This window comes from Melanotaenia boesemani, chromosome 9 (assembly GCF_017639745.1).
Source record: "Melanotaenia boesemani isolate fMelBoe1 chromosome 9, fMelBoe1.pri, whole genome shotgun sequence".
Lineage (NCBI taxonomy): Eukaryota > Metazoa > Chordata > Actinopteri > Atheriniformes > Melanotaeniidae > Melanotaenia > Melanotaenia boesemani.
The window spans coordinates 18,076,005-18,101,914 of NC_055690.1; the positions used below are offsets into that span (position 1 = coordinate 18,076,005).

The following is a 25,910-nucleotide window of genomic DNA, read 5'->3' on the forward strand; positions in this document are numbered from 1 at the left end:
TATATGAAATTTTAGTTTGCTGTGAATCCCCTTTATTTTATTCTATATGATATCCCAATTCTACATTAGTTTTGCGTCCTTTTATATACTTCTTCTGTAACAATTGTGTACTATGCACAAGTCCTTTGTAGTTTTTATAGTATCATCCTTATAATCTAAATTAAATAGTAACATGTTAACTTTCTCAGGAGAGGCAGTAGGCTGTCTTGATTTTAAAAAAGGTTTAGTTCGCCATACTATCAACCAATCCCAGAGGGCTACGTCAATAGCCAGCTGCCGAAACGTCATCATTATGCGACACACGGGATAGACACTAGCAAACGTTAACTATTTTTCCAGCAGCTTGTTTTTATTTATTTACTGTTGGAGGGCTAGAATCTTATTTAGATTCGGAGCTATAAAATAACTAGCTGCCAACTGCCAAATATTAGTAGCCGCGTTTTTCGTTTATTTTCACTCGAGTCTCCGGTTATAATTTTACAAATCTATCCAGCACAGCTTGTTGCTAAGTAGCAATAACGAATGAACTTGCATTGTACATGCTCTTAGCCGCAAACGATTAAATATTTTTTCTCCTGACAGTGTTTGATTTTGGTGTTTGTTAGTGCTACGGCAGTATGAGTTATGGGTATGGCGGTGGCGGTGGAAGACGAGGCAGGAGAGGAGGTCGCGGGCACAGAGATGACAGCAGAGAGAGATGGGACAGAGGCGGTGGAGGAGGTTCAAGAGGCACCAGTTCCGACTTCGACAGGGACCGAGGTGGAGGAGGTCAGAGGGACCGTCCCCCTCCACATCTAAAAGGCCGTGAGATCGGTCTGTGGTATGCACGATACGGCGCTGTGAGGAGAAAACAAGCTGACCGGAGATCGGTATGTGTTGCACATAATTTGATAATTTAGTTGAACAGAGCAAATTGCCTTTAAGATGTTTCTGTATACCTGCTAGCTGTCAAATCAGCCCTCAGCACAAGTTTTACACTTGTGAAAGATAGAAACTTCAGGTGGGTATTCTGGACATTACTCTGACTTTCCTGTTCAGTTTTTAGTTCTGCACATATTTAAATGATTTTGGATAAGGTTATAGGTTTGGATAGTCCTTGTTTCAGGCAAAGTGACCTCACTCAATAAATTACCTTATTTTTTGTGTATTGTACAAAACTGTGTGTAGCCATCACAAATCTTTAATAATCTCTGCTTCGGCCTGTTCATTGTACAGCTACCATAATACAATGGACTGTAGAACACAAGCATGGATGTATAGCGTTCATAGTTTCAGGGATAGAAGTTGGTATTTTGTGTCTGCAAGGTGCTTATTGTAGCTATTTGCATGTGTGTCCAGCGGGCAGTGGTCCAAATGGATGAGGCCAGAGAGCAGCACATTACTAAGCTGCTCAACTCTGTCCAGAGTGACCAGCCTGGCCCAAGGAGAGACACTAACTATACAAGGCCCTCTACATCTGACAACTGGAGCACATCTGGCCATAGTAGTGGTCATTGGTGAGAACAGCTGTAGCTTTTCTACTTACAACTCAGTGTAGTGTCAAGCTCACACGGAAGAATTCTAGACAGCTAAATAAAATGAATGTTTCTGAAGTGTTGGTTATTTTTTTCCTGCTTAAACTGCTGTCATTGTGACTAGCTAACATGTTAATGACCCTCAGTTACTTTGACGGGGATATGCCTGAAGAGGATAAACACAAGGCTGAGGCCAAATCTGAGGATGAGGATGAGGAAGAAGAAGTTACTCCAGGCCAGATGAAAGCAAGTTGCACATCACAACGGTAACTTTCCATCTGGCTAAAAGGAGATGACTTCCTTGTAAAACATAGATTTTTATTGAATTCTTCTCCAAAACACAATTTTGTTGCTATTTATATTATTTGATGTGTTTGTTTAGTGACTCATCTATAGCAGATGTTAAAGATGAGCCTCCAGAGAATTGGGATGATGATCAGGAACATGGTGAGAAAGAGATACTCTTGAGGAGAGACAAGGATCTGGAGTTCTTATTTCAGGAAGTAGTCAGAGACGGGTCACTGGATGCTTTCTTGAAAAGAGATCTGGAAAGCAAAAAATCAGATTCAAAATATAAAGAAATGCTGGTGAGTATTTAGGAAGTTTGAATAGTGTGTGTTGAAAAAAAATCTGATGTTTTTGTATACACAAGGCCTTCTAAACCTGCAGAAAAAATGCATTCTATGTCTATTTTTTATATACATTTCAAATTATCTTACAGCTAAAACAGCTAAAAATTTATGTGTACCTTAATAATAATAATAATAATTTAAAAAAAAGTGTTTACCAAGCTGTTGACATTATGTTTGGTTTAGGGTTTTTTAAGTTAACAAATGCTTTTGTACAAATTTTAATTATAAAGAGCAAAATATGCTGGAAAATAATGTATGTATGATACAGATAATTTACTTTTTAAACACAGACTGCCCTGAGAGGTTTTAGATGTCTAAAAATTGTAAAATCATGAGTAAACCAAGACTGAACGACTCTTGGTTTCATTTATTTCATTCATTGTTTTCTCTTTTAATTTCAGAAATTCAGGGAAAAACTACCATCCTATGGAAAAAAAGAGGCAAGTGTTAGTTTAACATCAACCTCAAGCAAATACTCTTAAGATGATTGTTATTGTTTACAATCCTCTTCATCCTCCTATTTTAACAGTTTTCTTTCCCTCATTGTTTTCATCATTCCTTCAACAGGATCTGGTGGAGCTGATCAACTCCAACCGTGTCCTAGTGGTGAGTGGGGAGACCGGGTGTGGAAAGACCACTCAGGTCACCCAGTTCATCCTGGATGACCATATCAAACGAGGCATGGGCTCCATGTGCCGCGTGGTCTGCACACAGCCTCGCCGCATCAGCGCCATCTCTGTAGGTTACCTGCGATTACATGTTGCTTCACTGCTGATTAAGGAATGTGGTTGCTAATATGTGTGGTGTTATGCTATTGATATTTTCTGGATGAATCATGTGATGTTATTGTTAGTTTTTACAATTCAGACTGGGCTCTTAAATGCTTTTTTATGTACTTGCCTCCTCTCAGGTAGCAGAGCGTGTAGCAGCAGAGAGAGCAGAAAGTGTTGGTAATGGAAATTCTTGTGGTTACCAAATCCGCCTGCAGAGGTAAGGAAGTCTTTTCAAACAACTGCTGATGCATGAAATGGAAGTACTGGCTACTTGATTTGCTGCTTATTTAATTAACACTCAGAAATTGGTTTAGTGGTAAAGGAGCCAAAGAAATGCACAACAGAGTCAGAGTTGTTATGGTTAGAAGGTTGTTGCACTAAATAACAGAGACTCTTTCATCTCTCCAGGTGGTGATGTATGCTAACTTTAGGAAAAATTGCAGTTTTATCACAGCTCTATGACACTAATGTTATACCTAATTTGCTAGTTACTATAGAATAAATGCAACACTTAATGGCAGCAGATGCTTAGTTGAGATGTACGTCTTGGTATTTCTCTGTGTATACAGTAATTCAGGCGTAGTTTGAGCTATTTTCGTCGGACCTGCATTACTGTCAAGACTTGATCTGATTTTTGAAATAAGGGGATGTTTTAAAATTGGAATGGCTTTAATGGGCATCACAAAGGTGGAAATCCATTCTTTGCTTTTGTACTTGGTTATTACCTGCAGAAAATTCTTGTATTGACACTAAACATTTCATTTATGGTTGTCAGGTTTTCCGGTTACATTTGATGCTCTTTAATAAGAAGGTTCTACTTATTAAAGAAGGACAAAGCCTAATTCTTAACGTCTAAATGTGAATCCTCCCAATTTCATATTGAGCGTCTGTAGCTCAAGACCATGTTTGTTATATAATTGTCACTTGAACTTATTTTGATAAATGGCTAAAATAACAGAAATTGTCCCTAATATGTACCAGACAGTACAAGGGACAGTAGAAGGATCTGGTGAGCTAAGAAAAGGTGCATAAAGAGATAAAAAAATAAAAATAAAAAAAAATAAAAAAACTAGGGAGAAAGGCATTTTAGCTGAAGTGAGAAGAGAGTTTCAGGAGATGAAAGGGTGCAACTATATAAAATAAACTGTATACAATAAAATATGGAGTTTGTGAGAGAATGAGATGCATAAAATAAGACAGGAGGAAAAGAAGCGAGTCAAGTGTGCAGAGGGAAATCTGATTCAGGGGATTTACAAGAAGAAAATGGTTAGAAAATAAGCTACTAGTCTGGATTTAAGACCTTTCCCATATTTCTTTTACTGTTCTTTTTTTGGAGATGCATCAACTTACTGTAGGTGTAATTAATCACTCTTCTCATGTAAATAAAAATCTAAGCAATGTCTTGTACCTAAAAACTTCAGACAACTTAAAAGGGCATCTGACACCCATTCCTACAGCTTTGTTGTAGCTGCCCACTGTTACTGTCATTTGGATCATGGCAGTCTTTTAGTGGGTATATGTAAAAACTGCTTTGTTGAATTTTTAACGATGCTCTAGCTTTTTTCCCCACAGATCAACTTATTTAAAAATTGTTTCTGCAGCTTTTAGTTTTCCCTTTTCTCAGTTGGTATTCAGCTTCTCATAAAACTGAACATCAATTGACCAGAACATGTGTAATGCAGCCTTTGCAAACCGAAGCGTTAATTGCAGGACCCAGTGGGTTACAGTCAGCGCACACAGTTACTAAAAGAAATGCGTTTTCATTTGAAGGTTTGTTTTAAAATACATAATGTAGAAAATTATTTAGAGTAAGTAGAATTAATTGGATTCATAATGTTCTTAGACGGAGTACAATGGAGAACAAAAACAGGATCCTCTGCAAGTCTCCCGACAAAGGTTTAAGGTTTTAGCTGTCCTCAAACTAAAACCTGGGGGAAAAAAAAAATATATATAAATAATAAGGTTTTAGCTTGAGGACAGCAAAGCTTCAGAGGACATAAGGAGACTGGGGCACACTGATTAGTTCACAGCCTTTAATTGTGCAAACAGACACTGTATCCTTGGAGAAGCCACAGTAGTGTGGAAACATTAGTTTGTTTGCACAACTTCAAGCTGTGCATAAACTTGTGTGGTGCAGTCCTCGCTTCCTCTCTGGAATAATTTATAACATATCTGAGGACGTTATATGTGCCCTATAGATGCGATGCTGTATTCGGGTCTGGAGAATCATGCCAAAACTAGAGATTTAAACTGTGTTGGTTGCTGACTCTGAGCTTGTTGTTTTATTGGAAAAGGAGATTTAGAAAAATGTAACATGCAGACAACATAAAGGAAAGAGACTGGCAATAATTGTAATTCAATGAAAACTCCTTGCATTTTACAGTAGCCCTTTATTCGCCTCTTTCTGCTTAAATATCAGAATTGATGTATTTTTATGACTCTTAAGCATTGTTATAGACTGACATGGACCCTACACCCTACACCTTTACTCACTCATGAGTTGTCCTGCTTATTCTGCTGGTCATTGGAAAGTTACCACTTGAAAAGCAAAGAGTTGAGAGATCTTTCAAACTAAATAGACATTAAAAAAAGGCCAATCTTTAACCAGGAAATTGCGTTCGATGGACCTCTTTTTCAAGGGAGTCTCCTGGGAAGTTACTGGGTAGTAACTAGTTAGTGGTGCAGGGTGGATGAGGTGTTACACACCACCTCAGCATTTTAATAGGTTCTAACCTGTGTGAATTTCGTCCTTCACTAGTTTTGTGTCACAATAAAATGGAATTCTGTTTTCCATCCATTTTGTCATTGCCGTTATTTTTTGTTAATCTTTAATATTTTTAACATTTTTTGTTTGTTGTTGTTGATTTTGTGAAATACTTTGTAATACTCCCTTGTATTCATTACTTCTGACAATAATGATCAACATTATTTCTTCTAAAATAAATCAAAGCTCCTAAAACAAACACAAAAAAACAGACACTTGCATCAATTATACAACAAAGCCTTCCATAAAGTTCAGTCTTCTGATGTTCATTTGGAAGTTTTGTAATGCATAAATTAAATTTGAACTCTTTGAGTGTACAAACCTTTCATTGCTGGTTGATACCTTGGTAAGGTATATTGTCAAAAAAGTGTGAGCTTCAGTACCTCTTTGCACATTTCATGCCAACTCTTCTGACCTTCACAGGTAATATTAAAATGAAAGTTTCCATCAGCCAGTTCAGACCAAATTTAACATATCGGTGTATTTGTCTTATAGTCTGAGCTTTGACCTCTCGAGGCTTATTAAAAGACTAAAGCTCAAACATAAACAAATGATTTATTGTTGCAACTAGATTATTGTAAAATGTCACCAGTAACTATTTATTCATAAACTGGCACTGAAATGTGTTAAATACACATTTCAGCCCAGTTCAGTGTAAGTTAGGAATTGATAGGGCTTAAAAAAAGATAAACCATAATAATATAATAAATAAATAATAAAAAAAAATAATAAAAAAACAATATACCACCCAAAAAAAACAAAACAAAACAAAAAAAAAAAAAAACAAAACAAAAAGGCAAAAGTCAATTTAGGATGCTGTAAGATTCCATTCGCATTATTGACGTGGTTCAAATCCTCCCTCCCTGACCCCCTTTCCCGTCTACCTACTGTACAGTAAAGGCCCCAAGGCCCGGAGAATGTCAAAAACTGTTCGTGTGTGTAGAGTGCATACATTATACAGTTAGCATTTTACACACAATTTCCATTTTCCTTATGAGTATAAAGTGTTTTCGGTTCATTTTCAGAGGATGTCACAACAAATCGACTAATTTATTCTAATTGGCCTGACTAGTTGACCCATCCCTAGCATGGATTAATATTTATACTACTGTTAACCAATAACATGGCTTATTAGAAGTAGTTTTGATACAAGCAACATTTTCTAGCTAGATCAGTCAGCTTCATGTGTACCTGAATGCTTCCAGAGAAAATTTGTGAATCAGAAAAAAGGGGTCTGTTGAATCCTAAAATGTAAAAGGAGGGATGGTATGAAGGCTGAGGAAAATGAATGTAGTTTTTAACAGCTGAAAACAGAAATGGTGGAAAATAGTCAGACCCTGGAGTTGTTGAGAACCTTTGTCTTCTCTTTACACTAGCTATAATTGTTAAAATTTCTTTTTTAAAAAAGTACATTTTTCTCTTTCTTTTTCTCCTCACGTTTCACAGTCGGTTACCACGGAGACAGGGTTCGATCCTGTACTGTACAACAGGCATTATTCTTCAGTGGCTTCGCTCAGATTCGTGAGTCTGAACACATCCTTGTTTTCTCATCCTCTCCCTTCATTTCTGCTCTGCTTGTCCTTTCTATGGGCCTGATTTACTGAGATCCCTAATACAAAGCAAAAATTGTGTGCGTACGCCAATAGATTGCACGTGTAATTTGTTTATGATTTGCGCATTTGATAACAAGTGCAAATGGCAGTATTCAAATGAGGATTAAGTGTGTGTTATATTTTCGCCATGGAGAGTTAGGAGAGTAGGAGCATCGCAAACACAAAATCAAATTCAACCCAACAGAGACAGAGATATTAGAGGAAGAGGTAAATAGAAAAGCTCCAGCAAAGAAATCTAAATGTCACTAGAAGGACTTTAATATGGGAGATCTTTTGTGAAAAAGTACATGCAGTTGGCAAAACAAGAGCACCAGGTGAGGTTAAGAGGAAGTGGCAAGATGTAAGACAAAGACCCAAATGAAAAATTGCTTATAATAACATCTCAGCAAATAAGACTGGTGGGGGACCAGATGCCTCTCACCAATATTAAGCAACAGGTGCAGCACACTTAATTGGAATACAGAGATAGGACACTCTCGAGCCTATTGTAGAATGAGGTATGTGCACAATAAAAAAAAACAAAAAAAGTTCTCGGTGACAACGCAGTAGCTTTTATTGACAAAATAACAAAAATAAATGTGCCTCGTGTGGCAACTTTTAGTTGTGCTATTCAAAACACAACATTCAAACAAAAAATCTAATTTTGTGTGAAGAATCTTTATCAGAGGTTCAGTCATTTCCACCCTAGTCCTTCAATCAGGGCCAGGCCTAAACAACAGGTATCCCTGCAGAACCTTAAAAGCAACCAGTTTATGAGGACATTGATAAGGAGCAAATGAAACAGTCTGCAGCCTTAAAGATGGTCTGACATCTCTGACGTAGGTGAGCACTGCGGTTTTTTGACATGAACGCTAAGGCAGGATACTTGGGCCATTGCAGCGTACTCTTGGTTGCTGGTCAGAGCTGTATCTCGGCTCACGATGGCCATTAAGGCCCTGGCGAGAGGGATTGAAGACTGGGTACAAGCAGTGGTGAAGTCTCTCAATGACAGCGCGCAGCAGCCATAAAAGCATAAAAACCATTAAAAGCGTCAAGTTTATGGGAATTGAATGTGTCTGCCCATCATGCATAACATAGCATTCAACATTGTGACAGCGTACTAGAAAACCTGCCTTGGGAGACGCCAGCACTAATTTTAACAGGGTGCTGGAATGATCCAGAATCAAGGAAATGCAATGTTGCAAGGAGTGACTCCTTCTTGTGACCATTCCCAAATCAGCCCTTAACTCATTCAGAAGCTCCAAGATTGCAATGCTGGATAAGCGAAATGTATCAATAGATTCTGTTTCCTTTCGTGGTGTCTAGGCCTCCTCCTCGCAACAATACCTGCAGCCAGTTGTGCGTGAAGTTGTGCCAGTTAACATCTGCCTTTCAGACTTCCTAAATATAGATGCAAAAACAGCCACTGCCAGCATTTTCATTTTTGTTAAATCACATTGCGTTAAATCATCTACTGCTTCCAATATTTTGCGCCTTCTGGCAGATGCGTCCATTAAGCACATTCATTAAAGGCAAACGCGCTAAGTGGATTGTCCACATTCTTTTGCCCGTTTGACAGATGCAAACCTCGGTGGGTCCTGTTTGTAAATCAAATGCAAAATATGTTTTTACGTGTGCTATTAAGTTTGCACACGTTTTAGACCTTTAGTAGGTCAGGCCCTATGTCTCTATTCTGGCCATTCTTCCTTCGTGTCACTTTGTTTTGTCCCAACTGATTCAGGTTACTCTGCTGTCTGGAAAATTCATTAGTATTGGTCCTCATTCTCATAGGCAGAAAAATGAAGACATGCACACTCACAGAGCATCAGTTGACTCATCCCTCCACACTCATCTGTGCATTCTGAGTGTCTTTAGAAAAAAAACAAATAAGTAAGAGTGCAAGCTTAGCCTTAATATCTTGCTTCATTCACATTCAGACTCAGCACAACTATACAGACATGGAAGACTAAAGTTGTCTCCCAGAAAGTTTGACATTGCACAGCATTTGGCCTACAAGTTGACAGTCTGTGTGAACTGTAACCATGCCACATTCTTCTTAATTTGACACTTGGTATGTCACATGCCAACTTTCAATATTTAAATGCTGTATTTAAAAAAGAAAGTGGCAAAGTCTTAATACTGAGAACTAATAAAGCTGTAATGGATGGACAAACACAAAGGCTTTTTAAGAGCAGGTGGCCCTTTACAGCCTTAAATCCTGTATTGTTGTCAGATTGTTGTCTAGTATCAGTCACCTGGTGTTGGATGAGATTCACGAGAGAAACCTTCAATCAGACGTTTTGCTCATCATCGTGAAGAACTTACTCAAACTCCGAGATGACCTCAAAGTAATCTTGATGAGTGCCACGCTCAATGCAGAGAAGTTTTCTAAATATTTTGGTAAGCAACTCGCCTAATAACATATGACTTTCTGTGTAATAGAAGTGTTGGTCTGTATCATCCATGCCCTTCTCCTTTTAGATAACTGTCCAATGGTCCACATCCCTGGTTTGACATTCCCAGTGGAAGAGTTCCTACTAGAAGACATTTTAGAGATGATCAGGTAGAGCATTGCCATACCCAAACACACATGAACCTAGGCAGTCACACACACACACACACACACACACACACACACACACACACACACACACACACACACACATATGTATATATACTTTTGCTTGAACTGGGTGGTGTCTCTTTGCCAGGTACCGTCCTCAAAATCGGGACTGCAAACCTACATGGAAGAGAGGCTTTTGGCAGAGCCGCCACTCCAGATCTGATAAGGAGGAGAAAGAGGCTGAGTACAAGGAGAGCTGGCCCTGTTATGCACGCTCACTGCAGGGCAGGTGAGTTGGTGAGAACAGCAGGGTAGTTAAATTGGCAGAGCAGCTGCCAGGTTGATAAATGTGCTGTTTATGTGGGAAACAGGAGAATTTGGCTTTGTGGCATACACATTTCTAAATAAGTACTGGCCTTTTCTCTTTAAATTTAGACTTTGAGCCGAGCCCTGAGTGCGTAAGGCTGGATATAGAATGTACTTGTTTTGTTCTGCAAGCAGTTTACAGAAAAGCATAAGTGCTTCAGGGCACTTGGATCGTCTGATATGTTTGTAATATCAATTATTTATACATCTGCATTAAAGTGTTGTAGAAATATGATGGGAAGATGCAGTGCCTCATAAAATATGAAAATAAACTCCTGTCTTTGTGCTCAAACCTAAATCTCTTTTTAGTACAGCAATTTGGGGGACCAGTGACAACCACTACAAAATGTGATTACTTCTGCTATAGTTTACTGTAGAAGGTTTGTTAAAATACCACTTTCTCAACAAATTATATAGTTTGAATAGATCAGTGGAAAATGTGCAGTCAGAACTTTTTTGGTATGTGTATTTTTGGAAGGGTCATTTTGTCAGTGCACTGATGGAATTAAACCATTTGTCATCAAGTCTGCCACTGGCTGTACTTTTAAACTATGCAAACTCTGCATATAAGGCAAGCAGGTGTGCTCTCTTAAGCCCTGCTTTGCCCAAAAATATCCTGTATTTAGAGCATAAAGAGATTTTAACAAAGGAAGTCAAAGTTTCCTATGCACTTTAGATGTAAAGATCACTTTAAATTAGTCTGCTCATATATAAAAGGCAGATTTCTTTTTTCTGTGTCAGAGCTGCAGATCTCTTTGTCTGGTGAGCTGAGCTGAGCAATAATACACCCACAGGGAGCAGTAAAGCCACAATAGACATTTACAGCATTTGGCCATGATGCAACTTCCTGTGCTTTACAACTGTGGTGGTACATTCAGAAAATTACATTTTATTTCTCTTATTCATTGCTGTAATTACACCATTTTGGTTCTTTTCTCTGTACTTAATCACTACAACAATAACGCAAACAGGTGTGTTCATAAATTAATCTGAAATGTTTAGAATCTAATCTGAACTGTTGTTTAAACATTTAGTTGCATAGTGCTGACAGTGGGGAGGGTTTTAGTGGTTGTGAGGTGAAATAAAACGCTGTCTGTACTTAAAACGTTCTCCTTAAGTGAAATGTTGAATACCTTCGCAGTAAAAACACTGTCATAGAAAGAGTGACAGAGGGATTGTCAGCACTATGTTACTGTTGTAGATTTATACATCTGCTCAATGTGGATCTATTGTTTTTTATGATTAAATACTTTTAAATCATAAGAAAGGATCATATTTCATTTATTGTTCTAGTTTATGAGCAAAATCTGAACAACTCTATCTAGAATGTTGTAATCTAAACTCAAATATCTGCACAGATTTGAAACAGATCATATGAAGGAAAATTAATTATCTTTATTCCAGCTCATTATGTTTTCCTCTTCAACTGAATAAAAAGGAGAGACAAACAAACAAAAACAAAAAAGAAAGTGAGCTATAAGGTCCTGAAATAAAGTTCTGAGGTTATTGAGGCGTCCTCAGTTTTAGCTCTGGATTTTTGATATCAGAACTGGTAGGTTTCTTATCAAGTTGTATCCCTGTGGCAACTTCTGCTGGAAACTTAACCTTCTCAGAAACTGGAGCAGCAGGTCAACATGTGACATTATTTTCACCCGACTAATCATTTCTCTTAGAAAATTGGGGAAAATTAAAATAAAATAAAATCCATCAGGTTGTAGACAGTCCTTGTTCTTCTCTGTATGAGTCAAAGACCAACTAAGCTGCTTAATTCTCACTGAAAAGTCTCTCTGTGAGAGACATGTCAGTAGGGGGAGAGTGATAATGTAGGCCAAAACAGAGACCGGTTACTCTATAGCTTGTTCCTGTTGTCATATCAGGATTTGGAATTTACATTAATTATTTTCACTTATTCAAATCACTGAGCCATGAGAGGTTTTTTTTTTGCCATTTTGTCATATTCTGAGTGTAGAATGCATATTTGTATCAAATGATATTCCATCGTTACACATTTAGAGCCACGCACCTCAAAAATGTACTGCAACACATTAATAAAATACACAATTGTAACTCATCAGATAATGATTTTTTTCCCTTGCTTTGATTTCTGCAGCTGCATTGCTTTTCCACCTACTAGAAATCTGACTCCAAGCTTACACAGACACACACATACTCAAAGTGGAAAAACAAGGGTTGACTTATTGCCTTGATAAGCAGCATCATATTACAGCTTAGCAAAATCGCTCTGTTAGCGTTAGTTAAGCCAGATCATTTTAAGATTACCTGGATATGTTGAACCTGCTGTAGTTATGACTCCTGCTCCTGTTTAAGATCAAAAAGGAAAAAATATAAAAACTTGTGTGATGGTGTTTTTTGTTATTTCATTTTTAAGAGCAGATGCATTATAAGTAAAACCTTTATAGTGTTTATGTACAAAAACACAGGATCATACTAGACTTGAAAGATGCATATGCCAATCCTGAAACACTTGCAAACATCTTTAAATGTTTAAATCCAACTGTGGCACATTTATGACAGTTTAATTAACAAGTTGGAGAACAACAAAAGCACTGTGTTTCTTTCAAGAATGGTGAGAGTTGGTGTGCATTTATCTTTTGTCATTGTTTTCCCAGATACTCTGACAGTACCGTTGAGGCTATGGAGATGTTAGACAATGATGACAAGATTGATCTGGAGCTGATTCTGGCACTGATCCGTCACATTGTGCTCAACGAGGAGGTGAGGGTTATCTTGAGTTTCTGATTTCTGTGAAACCTGATGTTTTTTGTTTTTTTTTTTTAATCTGAAGAAAGTAGATGTAAACTTTGGAGGAAAATAACATTCCAGGATGAATATTATGTTGGAGTATAACTAGCTTCTGTCCCTGGAACTTGTTTTAAGAATTTTCAGATTGATGTTCTTGGATGTGAACTCTACCAGCATTTTGTGGTGCATGTAGTAGACTGTTTTACATGAAATTATAGCTAACAGGTGACAGATGGTTAAGCTGACTAAATGAGAGAAGTATAACAGAGCAGACTGAAAAAACAAGCCTAGCTTCCAAACTCAAAGTGACATTAGATCAGACAAAAACCTGCCCGTAGATTTGTGTGATTGAATAGATACTTTCCCACTGCACATCCATATTCTTTTTTTGTCCTTCCAGTCCCTGTCAGATTTTCTCATTTTATATCATTTTCATGTTCGGTTCACAGATTACCACTAACAGCACCAGTCAGCACAACCTATTGTTAATATTGAAAGGAGAAAAATGGTGGTGAGGACACAATGTCGCACTGCAAGAGCCAGAACTGAAGAAAGGAGAATGAAATGGACACGTTTGCTTTTACAATATTTTCTCCCAAATGAAGTGGAACTAGTTTAATTATTTATGTTAGTTTGTGGTTGTGTTTGTACAAGAGAGGAGATGAAAAAGAGAGCCCTGGAACGAGAAGCGACTAACTCAGACAGACAGAATAATTACCCCTCCGTATATGAAGCTATATCTCCATCAGTCACGGCCACACTCAGCCACTCGACCAGCTGATTCGCCGTGGCATGTCAAAAGACTGAGAAGGAACTGGCTGATTTGCCATGATGGCGTTCTGAACTGAGAATATGGCCTGTTTGCCAGGTTTTCAACTTCGATGATTGGTTAATTATATTGAAGAGGTCTATGATTAGACACCTAGGGCTCTGACTTTCAGGCTTTAATGATTGCCTGCTAGGTGCAACTCTGTATGTGGGTGGATTGGTATGTGTGTTGCTAAATAATAGTCTAGCACTACAGAGCTTACTGTATGCTGCACTAATTATTCAGCTTCATTGTGAAGCATGCATGTAATGATGCAGTTCTGTCAGGCTGTAATATGCAGGCACACTGCTTACGTCTCTTCTCCTCAGACACTAACACGCAGTCCCGTGTGGCTGCCAGTGTTTGAGCACCGGTGATAATAATTAGGTTTAATTAAAAGGCAACAGTCCTCAGGGCTGAACTTTTTCTTCCCTTCATTACTCTCAGGTAATAAATAATGATTTTTTTTGTTATTTTAAGCTGGCTTAATTTCATATCATAAGTAACCTTTGTTTCAATTTAGGTGTTTCATGCAGTAAAAAACAGTCTATTTTTTGGTCAGGTTAAAAGTCAAGACTTTTGTGTGTGTGTGTGTGTGTGTGTGTGTGTGTGTGTGTGTGTGTGTGTGTGTGTGTGTGTGTGTAAGAACCTTGACAGATTTGATTTCTGTCCTCTCTAGCACGGCGCACTTAGCAGTGTGTTTAGAAGTTGTCACAGTTTGCTTTAAACTATTTGATATTTATGTGCGTCTTAAACTGTGACATTCATATTTATAGAAGTTTCCAATGTTTTGTGAAGATGCTTTCATTTTTTTTCTGTGAATTTTACAGATATAATTAGTTTCAACATTCATTTTTTTGCGAGTGTTAGCCTCCTCTACCTTAGAATCCTGTGAAATTTGGCTGGCTGTATTATTATCACTCTCATAGTTAAGCATGTTTTTACCATTTTAATGTGGTACCTAAGAAAGTAAAATTTTGCTGGAGTCACTTTAGCCTTGTGACAAGGATAAAGAAACTTGCCATCTTTCAGTAAAGGCCATTCCTTATCAGTCGTCTTTTATCAGTAAAGCCCAAGGTTGTTCAGTTTGGCCAAAAACTGAATATGAGGATGTTGTCAAATTAGAAATTTTAACAAATGGCACATGATTTATTAGGCTGCCAAAGAAAATTATTGAATTTGGGCTGGATTCTGTTTTCTTAGTCGTGTTTAAGATGGTTCTGTCTCAAATGGTTAAACATTCCTTGTTAAAGAAAGTATAATATACAGCCTTTTGAAAACAATACCAATATCAAAACAAAGAAAAACTGAATCTCAGATCAAAAGTTTAAACATAATGTAAGCGGTGGAGTATGTCTTAGTTTGATTCAATTCAACTTGAACAGGTTTGCTCACATCTGTTTGTACCACAGCAAAACATTAATGTATTACTTTCCTTTTAACGGTGGCGTGAAATGTTTGGAAAATCACAAACAGAACTCTTAAATCGTAGAGAGATGTCGGTCTGTAATGTAACTGTGGACAGTCCTTTCCTCTGGGGTCTGGCTCATGTTTACTGTTATCCTGCAACATTCACTGTTATCCAACACGTTTCTAGAGGAAGAATTGTACTTATGAAAGAGTTAGGTTGAGATCCTCTACATAACGGCTTCAGACAGTCTGAGCCTTTTGGTTGCAAATGAAAGCACTTTTACTGTTCTGTGTTATAATTGCGCTGTGGTCGGTAATTGCAGCTTTTTTAACGTTGGCAGTCAAGGTATTTTCGCTCAACATAGGTCCATTTGCATATATTCTTGTGGTTATTTACACCTAAATACAAGGGAAAATTGGCTCAGGTTTAAAAATTCTCAGACCTTACTTTTTAATGGCTTCTTTGTCTTACTTTACCTACTTACTTTTGCTTTTGCGGTAGACAGGCTGAGGAGCCATCAATAGAAGCTGCCCTGCAGATGAAAGGTGTTGCTGTCAAAATGACCTTGGCAAAGACTTGCAGGGCCTATTGTGCGGCTGAATGAGGAGGTTGGGGGATGAGGGCATGTCGTCTCTCAGACTCCGCTCAGCTTCTCCAAGGGCGAGGGCACCCTGTTCATTTGGTGCTGTAATGGCGGTTTTGTTACTTTCAGCAGCTTCTTGCTGTTATTCTATTTTATATTCTGTCTGCTATGTTTACTGTGGTTGTGTCATTTCTTTGGCAGGAAGGAGCAATCTTAGTCTTCCTGCCTGGTTGGGACAACATCAGCGCACTCAATGACCTGCTCATGGCTCAGCAGATGTTCCGATCAGGTGTGCAGGAAGACACACTTTTAGGATATTTAACATTTAATGACTTGCAGATTATTATAATGAAAATGAAGGAAGTGAGTATAGATTTTTATTTTTATAATTGTGTTACTGATCTCTAAAAGATGTGTTTAGCTTGTTATGCCTACCAATGAATATTTGGTCTTTAATGTGTTGGAGGAGTGAATATACAGTCGAGGAGAATAGTGTAAATGATAAGCACATTTAGTTTGAAAGTGAATTCTAAGGCAGCTATTTCTGATAAATCCCAAATTCACCTGTGCATTTCACAGGGCTCTTACAGTGCAAACAAAAATTTTGTTGAGGGCAGCTAATATTTTTTGTCATGGGTGCACCTAACATTTGGTTCGGGTGTTGGACTTTTTTCTACCCAAATATCTGTCTACATATACTGTCCATCCCCATCTTACCCGAGCTCAGGGAAGAATGACACCATGGTCAGAGCCAGTTAAAGCCAGAGAAGGGGCGGGCCTCCACCTCTGATTGGCTCTGATCTACAGGTGCCCCGCCCGTCTGTGACGTCACTTGAACTAACGTGGGCTCAAGTCTTCCCCAGAAACAAACAAGGAGGAGCATTACCAGAAAACGATAGCAGCTTCCATCAAACTCACCCTATATATTTGAGCCGCTCTGGTGGTTATTTAAAATTCTAAAAAGAAAATTTAAAAAGATGCGAGAGATGGTCACACAAAAAAATATATTAATTAACAAGGCATATAAAAGAGCCATATATGTTACATTCAAGTTAAGCCTAAACTGGGGGATTTTTCAGAAGCAGCACATCCTCATTATCCGCATTTAGAGGTTTAAAATGTTTAATTTTACTTTAGGGTTTGTTTTTAAAAATATATATGTTTTTAATTTGGCATTTATGCTTCAAATAAAGATAAGTTTCCTATATCTCATTCTTGTTCACACTAATTTAAATAACTCAGTGTGTATGGCTAATGATCAAATATAATGTTGTAAAATGTGCTGCTGAGTACTGCTGGAAAAATTTTGTTCTCCTTAATTTAGAATGTGAGATGTGCTACCACTTTTTCCCTTTTTTTTTATTTTTTATTTATTTATTTATTTTTTTTGCACTCTTTAGTAGGTACAAGGTGGATGTTGGTGTATAGTACTCCAGTGTAGATTTCTGTAAATAATTACAATGTCTTTATTTTAATTCTTTAAAATATAGATTAGATCGTAAAGATCTTAAAATGGGGCTTTACATTTTTATATGATAATCAAACTTTTTATTTAGGTGTGATTTTGACTGAAATAAATTTTCTGCCCCATGGCAGGCTGCTCTTCATGTGTCAGGATGTTCATAAAAGAGATATTTGTGAAGCCCAACTGTGCCTTAGCTGTCTTTTTTTGGTAATCGCTTCTTTGAGTTTTTCTTTTGTGTCCTGTTGTATTTCAGATCAGTTTGTTATCATCCCTTTGCACTCCCTCATGCCCACTGTTAATCAGACGCAGGTCAGCATTCTTCTGTATTTCTCTTTCTCTGTCAGTCTCTGTGTCCACAGAGTGTCTTTCTTTTATTTCTGTTTCAATATCAGAGATGTGTAGTTTCATCTTTCTCTCTACCTCCTCTCAGGTGTTCAAAAGACCTCCACCGGGAGTTAGGAAGATTGTGATTGCTACCAATATAGCTGAGACCAGGTGTGTATGGATTTGGGTTTTTGTGCCTAGCCTTTCTACTTGAACTTATTTTGGGGTGGCATGGCTCAGTGGGTAGAGTGGTTGTCCCGTAACCCAAGGATTGCCGGTTCGATCCCGGCCCAGAGAGCTCATGTCGAGGTGTCTCTGAGCAAGACACTGAACCCCCACTTGCTTCTGAGGCAGCTTTCGCCATCAGTGTGTGAATGTGTGTGTGAATGTGACGTATGCAAAGCGCTTTGGATAAAAGCGCTATATAAGTACAGACCATTTACCATTTACTTAGAAAAAAACAAGAATAAAGTGAAGGCATGTTGCCACATGCATACACACGCACACGTATATTTAGTGAGTTACTGTATCCCTCAAGGTTCCAGTTGTTACTAGGGGGGAAAGAAGATTTGGAGCTAATTGGCATATATGTCTTGGGTTGATTACAAATGCTGTCAAATTGGCTTGGATGGGAAACTCTCTGACAGGCAATTTGTTAATGCATTCACAGATCCCCACACTCACACAAACTGAGCAAGCTACGAAGCTGCCTCCCTTCTTATCACTGCTCTAAATATAGACTCTAAACCTACCGAAGGGCTTGGATTTATTTTTACTTCGGAATGATTGTGTGTTTAAGATTTTTAGCTAAATATTCTTGACAGACTGCTTTGAAGTGTTTTTTTTTTTTTAGGTTTTTGTTATATGATCTCAGTTCCATCTCCTTTTTCTTGCTCTCCTCTCTTTCCCTCAGCATCACCATTGATGACGTTGTTTATGTGATAGATGGTGGAAAGATTAAGGAGACCAACTTTGACACCAACAACAACATCAGTACCATGACAGCTGAGTGGGTTAGCTTGGCCAACGCCAAGCAAAGAAAAGGACGTGCCGGCAGGTGTCTACACACTCTAATTTATATATAGTAATGATAAAGGGAAAACTTTACTCCAGTGCCTCTGGGTATGTAATATCAATCTGGGATAATGATATTTTTTTCCATTTCGTCGTCATAAATGTCAGACAGTCTTCCCCACTATATAACTCCTTCCTGCTTCCCCATCTGTAAACATAGAGAGGCAATGTGTAGTCACTCCCAGGTTGTTTCCAGTCTACAAGTCAAGACGTCTGCTCTGACATCAAAGTACAGCAAGACCCAATTAGCAGGAGCTGCTTAGTGTGTGCTGTTTCATCCCACTGATTTTTCAAATTAAACCCTTGTCACAGGACTGATATAACATGTAACCTATTTTTTATTTTTGACCCTCTTCTTCTCTGCACATATTCAGAGTATGTCCAGGAAAGTGCTATCATCTATACAACGGGCTCAGGGCCAGCCTGCTGGATGCCTATCAATTACCTGAAATTATGAGGACACCACTGGAGGAGCTCTGCTTGCAGATAAAGGTTGTGTATGTGGGGACAACAAAGGTTGGGTCCTGGCTTAAGAGATGAGATGAGGAGCAGATTGCTCTGAATGAGTTTGTGAGTAGACGAAGGAGTAAGGGGCAAGGACTGTGTTGGTGATTTTAGTCGTGTGCTGAATTGCAGCAGCCTTTTGTTTCTAATAAGAACTGGGAAGAGCATCCCTGTCTGGCTCATGCTACTCATTTTTCAGCTCTTTTTTTCCCCCACTGTATAATAATCACTTCTCTTGGCCTCATCCTCATACATGAACAATTGTTTTCTTCTTTGTTGCTCGCTATGCATCCCTCCCCTGTTTTTTTTTTTTTTTTTTCTCTCTCTTTGAATCCTCATACTCGACTCAGAAATATTTTAGCCGCTGCTAATGGAACATAAAGCCAGAGTTCACTCAGTTCTAGTGTTTGCAGTGATTGTTCTCACCAGTGGCTTTATTGGATGTGTGCTTCAGTGTGCATTTTCCACTAGACTCGTTGAATGTATTCAAGTATGTGTGTAATGTGGCTTTTTTTTTTAAGCTAGCAGGTGAGAGGCGGACTAATGCATCATACTAGCCTCAAAGAGAGAGAAACACTGACAACATGCTTACGAGCTGACTCTAATGCACAGCCACTCCAAAATCACCCTGTTTGTCAGACATACAGAGATTTGGTTGCTGCTTTCCTCTTTGGTTTGGTGTATTAAAAATAATTAAATAAACTGAATAGTCTCTTAAAACACTGATGTTGTGCCTTGCATTTACAGAAGCATGGAAAGGTTGTTAACTTTCTGCAAACAGCAATGTGAGCCACATACAGTGAGATTATATGAAGAAAATGGACATAAAGCTTATTCAAACTGATCTCATAACATCTTTGTATTATTTAGACCAGGGGTGTCCAGCTCTGGTCCTCGAGGGCCACAATCCTGCAGGGTTTCAATGTGTCCCTGCTCCAAAACCACCTGACTCAAATTACTGAGTCATTATGCAAAACTTAATAGTCTGTTGGATCTATTTAATTTGAGTCAGGTGTGTTGAAGCAGGAAACACTGAAAACCTGCAGGACAGCGGCCCTCGAGGACCAACTTTGGACACCCCTGATTTAGACACAGTGATGGTAGGAGATATGATGACATTATGCTTTGGCTGATCAGAGTGAAATATGATATACACCATCTAGATACTGAAGCTTGGGTCCATTAGTCGATTCCTGGAGAAAGCCCTGGACCCTCCCACTGAGAAGGCCGTCAACCTTGCCATCAAGAACCTCACAGACCTGGTAGGAAAAAGTAAAGAATTCTGATACACTGATTAACTAATGTATTTATTTATTTTTTACATGTTTGAAGTAAACCACTGAATCTGAGTATTTACTGTAAAGCTGCAACTAATCATTGAACAATCTGACAGTTACTTTTTTAATACTGTGCCTGCTGAAATATCAGAAAATGGTACAAATACTAAAAACTTGAGTTAATGCTGTGAGATCAACTGTTTGATTCTGTTAAATGATCAAATAGCTGTTACTTAAGACAGGATGAATGGCAAGCCTGAAACTTGAGAAAGTGAGTAATCTCCGACAAATAAATGTATAAATAATTCCATATTCACTTTCTCCTGGTGACCCAGTGGTCAAAAACTCATTAACACCCATTAACATCTGTTTTTTTAGTACCATGCAGTGTTTAATCTGCACTCAGAAACCCACGTTTACCAAACGCGAAGCCTCATCTGGAGTGCCTAAAACTGACATCAACAACTCAAAGACAAAAAGAGAAAAGATTGATTTTTCTTTTACCTGACTGCTGGAAGCAAAATCTCCGTCCTGCTGTCTGGGACTGGTGTCTGTTTAAACATAAACTATCCTAATCATGTCAGAAAGTCTTCCTTAGTTGAAACTGTGGTGCAGCATAGCTTGTGAAATACAACACAAAGCCATCTTTTCATGTAATTAATTAAATTTAAATCTGGAATCTAAAACCTTTCAGGAGTTGCTTCTGAAAGCTTTAAGATAATTAAATTAGTATGGCTACTCACTTCAAAGCCAAAAAAAAAAAAATGAAAATTGCTCACCACTCTTCCTTTTCTTAAGCAAATGCTATTTTAATTAAAACTTCATTTTTTACATTCGAACACACCATTGCTTCTTAAATTATGGGATGTTTTTTTTTTATATGGTTAAAGACTACCAAGCTGAAACTTAAAAAATAAATAAACACAATTTTTACCTGGATATTGTGACTATGTTGTTAGAACGCCCTGGACCACACAGAGAATCTGACAGCACTGGGTTTCCACCTGGCCCGTCTACCCGTGGAGCCTCACATTGGCAAACTCATCCTGTTTGGAGCATTGTTGGGATGCCTCGATCCCGTACTCATCATCGCTGCTTCCCTCAGCTTCAAAGACCCTTTCTTCATACCTCTGGTAGAGCACTGAGTTCACAGATATGACAGCTTACATCATCAGCGACTCACACACTTCAGTGCATCATTGCGCTCCACTTCTCCACTTTTTTTTTATGTTTTGCACATTAAAAGAAATTTTAATAAACACATCTATTGCTTTCAAGGGTAAAGAGAAGATGGCAGACATGAGGAGAAGAACCTTGTCCAGGAACTCAAAGAGTGACCACCTCACTATAGTTAATGCCTTCCAGGTAAAACAGCCCATAACCATGAGCCTGGCTTTTACTCAGTCTTTGTTTGTTGCATGAATTGATCCAGTCTTAATTTCTCATCAACTGGCCAGGGCTGGGAAGAAGCCAAACGGCGTGGTGCCAGGTATGAGAGGGAGTACTGCTGGGACAACTTCCTGTCTGCCAACACACTCCAAGTGAGTCAGGCTGATTACAAATGTTTTGCTTTGAGAGTTGGAGACAAACCATGATTTTGCATCTTGAATTTGACTTCCATTGGTCAAGTTAGGGACATGATTTAAGTCATTTTTCCTTTTTTCTTTTTTATTCAGATGCTGCACAACATGAAGGGCCAGTTTGCAGAGCACCTCATGCATGCAGGCTTTGTCAGTAGCAAGGACCCCAAAGACCCTAAATCCAATATCAACTCAGGTAAATAATCAGATACGTTTCCCATCATTTTTGGGAATTTGACAAGTCATCTCTTGACCTGTCTCTAACTTTAACATCTTTCCTCAGACAATGAGAAGTTAATCAAGGCAGTGATTGTGGCGGGACTATATCCTAAGGTGGCCATGATCAGACCATCTCACAGCAAAAAAAGGCCTGGGTGAGTCTACTTGTCCAAGGGGGGACAGACTTGGACAAACTAGACTAATCATTCTAATTGCGCGAGACCAAAAAATGGCCCTCGCGCTACAAATGATTCATCAGACCTCTGAGGTAGAGTTCTGTAAGGAGCTTGCAACACGTACTGGCGGCTGTGCAGAAGCCGTGTGAGGAAAACCATCAAAAACAGAGGCTTTTTTGCAGCTCTAGATCAATGCAGTCATCATGAAATTGCCCTAAGGCAGCTGTCACAGGCAGCAGCTGTGACCTGTGTGCAAAAGATAGATGCACACTACAGGAGCACAGACCTTCGCATTAGGGCTGCTGCTTTTGTCTGTTGGTGATAATTTAGGCTCAGATGCACACTGAATTTTTCAGGGTCATTTCCTCTGCATATGAAATTCTTAACAGTTGAAACAGTAAGCCAGTCAGAAGGTTTCTCATCTGCACTGAAGCTTATCAAATTTAAATGAATTCACTGCTTGAGTAAGCACTTTTTTTCTTTTTTTGCTAAATTAGTCTACTTGCTGGTACATGCAGCATGTTTTCTACAATGAAACAGCTGGTTCTGTCTGTTTGGAACATGGTATAACTTTCATGTTGGAGATGATTTGCAGACTGAATTGCAGTTTCACTTCCTGTTGTGGCAGGATAACGGGAAGCATTCAGGGGGAATTATATTAGCATGGTAAAAGCATCTAATGGGTTATGTCTGTAAATACTCTCAGTCAAATGTAATGAAATCTATTCATTTTTCATGAATTTTCTCAACTGGACACGATGCACATATAAATGCACACACTCGCATAGGAGGCATATGCTGATTTTAAAAAGTGCCTTTTGCTGGAAAATGACGGAATCTTTATTGAACAAAACTATGCAAATGAATAAACAAATAAATGTAATCAAGCTTAAATAAATTCCTTTTGAAAATGGATTATAATGGAGTTTTTCATAGTATGAAACATTCCTAGTGATGTCCCAACCCTTGCTCGCTGCTTTTTTTTCATCATTTGGCAAGATTTTTTTGTCCATCTGAGATAAATGTTTTCACTTGTATCACTAACAAAATTAAAAGTAAAAACATTTATCTCTAATTTAAAACAAAAACAAAACATAATTTCTTGTCAGCTGATGATAAAGCATCTTATCTTCCTGTAAAGGTTTTTATTGAAGCAGCTACTAAAAATAATATGCAAATGTTTGGACACCCCTAGGAATGTTTTATTACTATGGAAAAACTCCATGATAATTCATTTTCAATAGGAATTAATTTAAGCCTGATTACAAATGAAAAACAAATGTCATTATTACCATTATGAACATTGTTAACACTCAAACACACTCTCTAACAATCTCAGAGTGAAGGTGTACACCCAGGCAGATGGAAAGGTGAACATCCACCCAAAATCTGTCAATGCTGAAGAGAAGGAATTCAACTACACGTGGCTCATTTACCACCTGAAGATGAGAACGAGCAGTGTGAGTAACAAAGCGACTTGGGAGATGTTCTGCAGCTTGAATCTTTTTACTTTTGAGCCTGTACTGATGTGTGTCTGTTATGTTTCACGTGCCCCTCTGGCGACTGTCTGCGAGTTGATAGAAGCACCAGTGGCTAAAGGTTGGCAGCGGTGCCACACCAGCTTTGCACTTAATGAATATTTGATTAAAACGTTGCCTTTCAACTCCCTCTCAAAGGCTCTTGTGCTTCAAAGCTTCCAGACACAATGTAAGAGGCGGTGGTGAGTGGAAACCGGTCAATGCTGTTTCCTGACTGCTGTGCTCCCCCTTTTTCTTTTTTCTTTTTTTTTCACCCCTCTACAGACTCTTATTTTCCCTTCCCTACAATCTTTCTTTGTTCTATGTTTTTTTCCTTGAATAAGAGCTTCCATCCAGTAGAAAGTACCTTTCATGTCCTTGCTGATTGCCGCGTCTGCCTTTGTCTTGATGAAGTGCTTAGCTCTGTTTTGCCATAATTTTCTGCCACATTTAGATGTTGCCATTTTTCTTGCGCACAGCGCTGATCATCAGTGGCCATGAAAGTAAATTTGTTTAAAGAGTCTGAGACTGTCAAGGATATGTTTTTTCACAGAGAGAAGCAGGGAGAAGACAAGATCTTTAGATAGACAACAAAAAACAGAAAGTCAGGGATGACGTTAAACTTTATCTTCTCTGACGCACTTGTCCCTGGTGGTCCAATAAATGCATGGTGTAAATACGGTTGTCCCTATGTATTTGTATTTTTTTTTTTTTATCTGAATTATCTTCTTTTTTTGTAATTGAGCTCAAAAATTGTAAGGGTAGGTAAAACCTGATGAATTGCATGGCCCAAATGTCACATGTAGTATTTAGAGTTTTCATTTTTGGGGGTCTGATTAGGTAAAGTACATAAGCAGCTGTCAGTTAAGCACTGCAAATGGATGGAAAAGAGTGCAACACATCAGTGCGATTCACAGATGTGGCAAGATGACATTTCTGCTAGCACCAGAGGCACTGAAACACATTTCAAACTGCCACAGCCTCTCTTCACTAATGGGACACTTTCAGCCCACACCACAGAATAGCTGTTGGACACAATGTGTCATAATGATGCTGCTCCCTGTCGCAGAATGTGTTAATCTGTTGTAATATTCCTGTTATTGTGTGCTACTGACATCTGTCTGTCCCTTAGATCTTCCTGTACGACTGCACTGAGGTGTCCCCGTTCTCGCTGCTGTTCTTCGGAGGAGACATCACCATTCAGAAAGACGGGGACCAGGAAACCATCGCAGTGGACCAGTGGATTGTTTTCATATCACCAGCCCGCATTGCTCACCTTGTAAAGGTACATAATCACACACTCATGACTTATCTACCTTAATTGATCTTTTGCAAATATCATACTTGTATGTGTTCTCCACAGAGTTTAAAGAAAAAGCTGGATTCCCTGTTAGAAGAGAAAATCAGCAATCCGGCTCCTGTGGATTGGGAAGACCGTCAGTCTAAAGACTGTGCTGTCATCACAGCCATCATAGACCTCATCACTACCCAGGAAAAGCCTGCAGGCAGTGCTAGGGACTCTGGCAGGATGTGGGCGTCTGCCCCGAGAGGACAGCACATTTACTTCAATGATGATGACGATGAGGATAATTAAAAGTGGCCAGGCATTTGGCTGACAATGAAGAGTTGGAATATTTATGATAACCAGCTGACCTCCTTGATGGTTTTGCTTGGTTTAAACCTTAGTGCTCTCTGGGTGCTGCTGAAGGCCAAACACGCAAGGCCAGTTTACTGGAAAAAAAAAGAAAATGTTCTGCACTTGAATGAGTCCTTTTTTTTTTTTTTAAAACCACTGTTTTGCAAGGACCAGCCCATCTTTAAACACACACTTTAGCTGCTTTGTTTAGTTTACACATTTCTGCTTTGGAGACATCAGACCTTTATCATATATGTTTTCTTTAAGTGATGGCACTTAATAGCTTGTTCAATAAAGAAACCTGATGAAATTGCATTTCTTAGCTTAAGTATGCAGAGTTTTAGCAATTAAAACCGTAGTGACAATTTT

At 38.6% G+C, this 25,910-nt stretch overlaps 1 protein-coding gene across 1 annotated transcript; it reads left to right on the plus strand.

Annotated features, from left to right (window-relative positions):
• The first annotated feature begins 287 nt into the window (after nt 1-287).
• dhx36 (DEAH (Asp-Glu-Ala-His) box polypeptide 36) lies at nt 288-25,854 on the plus strand. Its single transcript, XM_041993819.1, has 26 exons — nt 288-869; nt 1,339-1,496; nt 1,661-1,780; nt 1,897-2,101; nt 2,548-2,586; nt 2,714-2,884; nt 3,057-3,136; nt 7,130-7,204; nt 9,509-9,675; nt 9,757-9,838; nt 9,987-10,127; nt 12,835-12,940; nt 15,971-16,058; nt 17,488-17,543; nt 17,665-17,729; nt 18,472-18,615; nt 19,007-19,124; nt 20,300-20,398; nt 21,373-21,546; nt 21,692-21,778; nt 21,871-21,954; nt 22,090-22,189; nt 22,277-22,367; nt 23,728-23,848; nt 25,038-25,190; nt 25,269-25,854. The coding sequence occupies exons 1-26, from the start codon at nt 618-620 to the stop codon at nt 25,497-25,499; spliced, it is 3,207 nt and encodes a 1,068-aa protein (XP_041849753.1). The 5' UTR covers nt 288-617; the 3' UTR covers nt 25,500-25,854.
• Nucleotides 25,855-25,910: the final 56 nt, after the last annotated feature.

What these genes read in the sequence shown, in the direction of transcription:
- dhx36 (XM_041993819.1), top strand. Translation starts at nt 618, where the DNA reads ATGAGTTATGGGTATGGCGGTGGCGGTGGAAGACGAGGCAGGAGAGGA. An exon ending in GGCCATAGTAGTGGTCATTG is followed by an intron (nt 1,497 to 1,660) that starts GTGAGAACAGCT and finishes AATGACCCTCAG; the next exon opens with TTACTTTGACGGGGATATGC. An exon ending in AGCTCTGCTTGCAGATAAAG is followed by an intron (nt 19,125 to 20,299) that starts GTTGTGTATGTG and finishes TACACCATCTAG; the next exon opens with ATACTGAAGCTTGGGTCCAT.